This window comes from Gigantopelta aegis, chromosome 12 (assembly GCF_016097555.1).
Source record: "Gigantopelta aegis isolate Gae_Host chromosome 12, Gae_host_genome, whole genome shotgun sequence".
Classification (NCBI taxonomy): Eukaryota; Metazoa; Mollusca; class Gastropoda; order Neomphalida; family Peltospiridae; genus Gigantopelta; species Gigantopelta aegis.
In genome coordinates, this window is record NC_054710.1 from 17,406,639 (window position 1) to 17,412,316 (window position 5,678).

Genomic DNA, 5,678 nt, shown 5'->3' on the forward strand with positions numbered 1-5,678 from the left:
TGGTGTAGGTCATAAATGATTGCCCCTGAACACGGTCTGTGACATATTTTGGAATAGGTCATATATGATTGCCCCTGAACACGGAGGTCTGTAACATATTTTGGTATATGATTGCCCCTGAACACGGAGGTCTGTAACATATTTTGGTATAGGTCATATATGATTGCCTCCGAACACGGATGTCTGTAACATATTTTGGTATATGATTGCCCCTGAACACGGAGGTCTGTAACATATTTTGGTATATGATTGCCCCTGAACATAGGTCTGTAACATATTTTGGTATAGGTCATATATCATTGCCCCTGAACACGGAGGTCTGTAACATATTTTGGTATAGGTCATATATGATTGCCCCTAAACACGGAGGTCTGTAACATATTTTGGTATAGGTCATATACGATTGCTCATGAATTGAAAAAACAAACAAACTATAAACATGTATAAACTATCATCGATGTTTTTTTAATGCCAGGTAGAATGTCGTTGCAGTCGGTGATGATGTAACGATGACGTCGTCTTTACGAATGTCGCGCTGTCTCGTTAGATTTGTCAGAAACTCCACATAAAGAGTTCACACAGCTTTCTTTAGGCTTTGAGTAGAAAAACGGCCAACACGTTTCTGAAATCGGTATTAAAAACGAAAATATGTGTTTTTTTATAAATAAAAACTAGTAGGTTGATCTAACTAAACAAAAGTTACAGTATACACAGTTAAAATAATAATAAATAAAATAATACCTCTAATTTAAACATTTTCATAATGTACTCTTAATTTCATTAAATAATTGTAATGCAGCAGTGAGCGAGGGAAGAGATAACTCGAGTGTCTTTTAGCCCTCCCTTATTTATATGTTGTCAACATATAAACGGGAGGGCTAAAGGACACACCAGCTAGGGAAGAGATAGTGAGAGACAGACACGCAAAGACAGGGAGAAAGACAGACATGCAGAAAAAGTTAAAGTTTGTTTTGTTTAAAAGGACATTCCTGAGTTTGCTGCAATTTTTAAGATGTTATCGACTAACAGAGACATTTTCAAGATTGTAATTACATATTAAATATATTTTTCTGCATAAAATATTAGTGGCTGTACATTAAACGTGTTTCTGGTCGTTCTAATATTTGTACTAGGTTAAATTTCATTTTATTTTCTAAAATATATTTTGTTTTCGTACGTACGAAATTGTTTGAAGACGAAATCAAGTTTGGGCTTCTTACAAATATTAAGACGACCAGAAACACATTGAATATACAGACACTGATCGTAGAAATATTTTATTAGTAAAGTAAAGTAAAGTTTGTTTTATTTAACGACGCCACTAGAGCACATTGATTTTCTTATCTTATCATCGGCTATTGGACGTCAAACATATGGTCATTCTGACACTATTTTTAGAGGAAACCCGCTGTCGCCACATAGGCTACTCTTTTTACGACAGGCAGCAAGGGATCTTTTATTTGCACTTCCCACAGGCAGGATAGTACAAACCATGGCCTTTGTTGAACCAGTTATGGATCACTGGTCAGTGCAAGTGGTTTACACCTTCCCATTGAACCTTGCGGAGCACTCACTCAGGGTTTGGAGTCGGTATCTGGATTTAAAAAAACCATGCCTCGACTGGGATCCGAACCCAGTACTTACCAGCCTGTAGACCGAAGGCCTGCCCACGACGCCACCGTGACCGGTTATTTTACTAGTCGGAAACATCTTACAATGCAGTAAACTCAGGAATGTCCCCTTTGAACTAGAGCACAGTGATTTATTAATCATCGGCTGTTGAATGTCAAACATTTGGTAATTTTCAACACATTGTTCTAGAGAGGAAACCTGCTACATTTTCCCATTAGTGGCAATTGATCTTTTACATGCACCATCCCATAGACAGACGGACAGACAGACAGACAGACAGACAGACAGACAGGGGAGGGATTTAGCTTAGTCGGTTGAGTGGTCGCTTCGGGTCGCTTCGTGTCGAAGGATCGAACCACCTCGGTGGATCCATTCAACTATTTGGGGTTTTTCTCGTTCCAAAAGGCCATGGTATGTGCTTTCCTGTCTGTGGGAAAGTGCAGATTAAAAGATCCCTTGCTGCAATAGGAAAAATGTAGAGGGTTTCCTCTGATTACTACATGTCAGAATTACCAAATGTTTGACATCCAATAGCCGTTGATTAATTAATCAATGTGCTCTAGTGGTGTCGGTAAACAAACCAAACTGTTTCACACAGACAGGACAGCACATGCCACCGCCTTAGATACACCAGTCGTGGTACACTGACTGGAACGAGAAACAGCCCAATGGGCCCACCGACGGGGATCGATCCCAGACCGACTGGCAGATTTACAAAGATAGCGACGCATGTACACATTTATAACCAATAATTTATACTATGACGATTTAGTTTCAGAAGATGAGAGAGAAAAAGAAGTTTGTTGATATATTAATTATCTGCTATTGGATGTCAAATATTTCGTAATATCCAATGAAAAAAAAAGTTCGAATCGACCACCCCGTGACGAACAACTTAACCTGAAGTTGACCTGTCTCTGACGGACAAGTTAACTATAAGCGCAAGGGTCATAGATAGGTTTTCGTTGGAAAAGACATTTAAATTTATTTTAAAACTTTTTTTCGGAATACCCCGGTATTTAGGAAATAGAATACAATATTCGTGTCCGTTAGGTACCATTTATCTTACAACTCGTTTAATAACGTTGTAAGATAAATGATATCTAACGGCCACGCGTGTAGTATTCTCTCTGTATATAGTCTGAGAAACCCGCTAATTTTTTTCATTAGTAGCAAGGGATCGTTTATATGCACCATTCCATATACAAGATAGCACATACCACGGCCTTTTATATACCAGTGGTGCTACACTGGCTGGAACGAGAAATAGACCAGTGGGCCCACCGATGTGGATTGATCCCAAACTGACCGCGCTTTACCACTTGGCTACGTCCCACCCCTAGAAAATGAGAGAGAGAGAGAGAGAGAGAGAGAGAGAGAGAGAGAGAGAGAGAGAGAGAGAGAGAGAGAGAGAGAGAGAGAGAGAGAGCGCGCGCGCGCGAGAGAGAGAGAGAGAGAGAGAGAGAGAGAGAGAGAGACAGACAGAGCGCGCGCGAGAGAGAGAGAGAGAGAGAGAGAGAGAGAGAGAGAGAGAGAGAGACAGAGACACAGAGAGAGAGAGAGAGAGAGAGAGAGAGAGATAGAGAGACAGAGCGAGAGAGAGACAGACAGACACACACACAGACACAGAGACAGATACAGAGACACAAACAGACAGAGACATGGGGTGAGACACAAACAAATGTGACTGATACGTATACCAACCATCAAGTAAGTGATTCCAGCAGAACGGTTGCCGTTGAAACCAGAAGGCGTTATTGTGACCATGTTTGTAGCCCACCAGCAGCTCATGGCCGGCTGGAACCGGTTTGACGGTGTAGTAATACATCTGATCCCGACACTGCGCGGTCTTCACGTTGAGGTCATCTGCGAATCTCGCGGTGTTCACGTACCTCAGCCAGTTCGACCTTGACCTGTCCTTACCATCTATCAGAAACAATGCTTCGGAATTCTTGTCCAAAATCTGAAAATAAATTTAGTACTAAAAACATGAAAGAAAGAAATGTTTTATTAACGACGCACTCAACACATTTTATTTACGGTTATATGGCGTCAGACATATGGTTAAGGACCACACAGATTTTGAGAGGAAACCCGCTGTCGCCACTACATGGGCTACTCTTTCCGATTAGCAGCAAGGGATCTTTTATTTGCGCTTCCCACAGGCAGGATAGCACAAACCATGGCCTTTGTTGAACCAGTTATGGATCACTGGTCATTGCAAGTGGTTTACACCTACCCATTGAGCCTTGTGGAGCACTCACTCAGGGTTTGGAGTCGGTATCTGGATTAAAAATTCCATGCCTCGACTGGGATCCGAACCCAGTACCTATCAGCCTGTAGTCCGATGGCCTAACCACGACGCCACCGAGGTCGGTATACTAAAAACATGACTACGTATTAAATAGGTAGGCAGGACGTAACACAGTGATATAGCGCTCGCCTGATCTCTATAAATAAATCTAGTATTAAAAACATGAGAACAAGATTCTTGCAGCATATCAAATAAGGGCGTAGGTTTTGTGGTTCGGATGAGCTTCCACCGCCCAACCCACTGAGTTGAAATAATTTGTACAGTGCAATATTAAGGTTTTCACATAGGAGTCCATGGACAGTTTAAATATAAGGGTCATCAAAATTCATATTCGCCCACCCCCCCCCCCCCCCCCCACACACACACCCACACACACACAGACACGCACACACACAGACACAGACGCGCACGCACACACACACACACACACACACACACACACACGTTCCAGACCACGTTACGTTACTGCAAATAACATCTGACAGTACCAGTTCGAAATGCACTTAACTTTAAATAAAACGTTTAATACTGCCACAGCTGCCATTCGTGACATAATTATTTGATAGGACTTGTCATAATTTAATTGAATTCATCAGTAAATTTCTGTAACTTGGTATTAGTTTACTAGATACTACTGTACTTGGAACATATAGATCTGGGGTGGCACAAAACATTTGGATGATAACGTTTACGCGGAACTATACTAGTCGCAACAAGTTACGGGCCAGTATTTTTGCCTTACGTTTTCAAAATTTAAGGGGCGGTGATAGATAGGTAATGAAACGTAGGCCACAGACGTTAATAAAGCATATCAGACTGCATGTACATGAGCCTTCTACTCACAGCTCGTTTGGTTGTCGGTAGAAAGCGTATGGCAAATGCATAAAAAAAAGATTGTTTAACTTTTAAAAAAAACATTATGACGAAGCAGGGCACCTGCCTAAAAACTGGCCTTACTGTAATTAAAGATAGAAGTGTAAGTTATCGTAGTTGTTAAAATGTGATTCGGACTTTATATAAGATATGGATGCGACATCGTAGTTTAAACAAGACACTGGAGTTTATTAAAAACATACATTCCTTTCTTTTGTTAGTACGGAGTTACCTTACCTTGCACGCGTAAGAGTTGTCTCTCTCATTGTGAGGATCCATCACCACCACGCCTTCATACGCCGAAAATATAGTCCGGCTTGGAATGTCTTCACGCGCGAAAACTCCCAGTCCAGTGCCCTCTATACCGGAAGTTCTGATCTCTAGCGCTGGAGGTAAGGTTTTCATTGCTCTGTCGGGAACTGACCCGTCACTCGGGACCTGACAGAAATAAGCGATACTGTCGTTGAAACTCGACACCAGGGCCCCGTTCCACGAAGCGATCTCAGCGCTAAGATCATCTTAAGCACATAAGGTAATCGTAGTGTTAAAATCGCTTCGTGGAACGGGGCCCTGGGCCCCCTTTTACGAACCGATCTCAGCGTTAAGTTTTCTTTAAGTGCATAGCTACTAGTGGGGTTATATTTGACTGCCCTGTTACCATTTTTCGGGGACATTTTAGACCTTGCAAAAGTTCTGGCTATCACCAGAGGGCCAAATCTATGATGGCTGCCGGCTGCGATACTGGAAATCGAAAATCACCATATTCTTCTGCTGACACCACATTTTAGCCTGGGCTTCTGCAAGATTTGTGCTCTTCAAGTCACAACACACAATCGTTTTAAGGGCAATCATTAATTTA

General features: G+C 41.7%; 1 protein-coding gene across 1 annotated transcript; it reads right to left on the minus strand.

Annotated features, from left to right (window-relative positions):
• Positions 1 to 490: 490 nt before the first annotated feature.
• Positions 491 to 5,249, minus strand: LOC121386307 (histone-lysine N-methyltransferase set-17-like). The gene is made up of 3 exons (XM_041517166.1): positions 5,057 to 5,249; positions 3,337 to 3,595; positions 491 to 622 (listed from the first exon to the last, which is right to left on the minus strand). The coding sequence occupies exons 1-3, from the start codon at positions 5,222 to 5,224 to the stop codon at positions 522 to 524; spliced, it is 528 nt and encodes a 175-aa protein (XP_041373100.1). The 5' UTR covers positions 5,225 to 5,249; the 3' UTR covers positions 491 to 521.
• Positions 5,250 to 5,678: the final 429 nt, after the last annotated feature.

Coding starts and splice junctions, on each gene's coding strand:
- LOC121386307 (XM_041517166.1), bottom strand. CDS start 5,224: ATGAAAACCTTACCTCCAGCGCTAGAGATCAGAACTTCCGGTATAGAG. Junction 3,596..5,056: donor ACAACTCTTACGCGTGCAAG/GTAAGGTAACTC, acceptor ATTTATTTTCAG/ATTTTGGACAAGAATTCCGA. Junction 623..3,336: donor CTGGAATCACTTACTTGATG/GTTGGTATACGT, acceptor TACCGATTTCAG/AAACGTGTTGGCCGTTTTTC.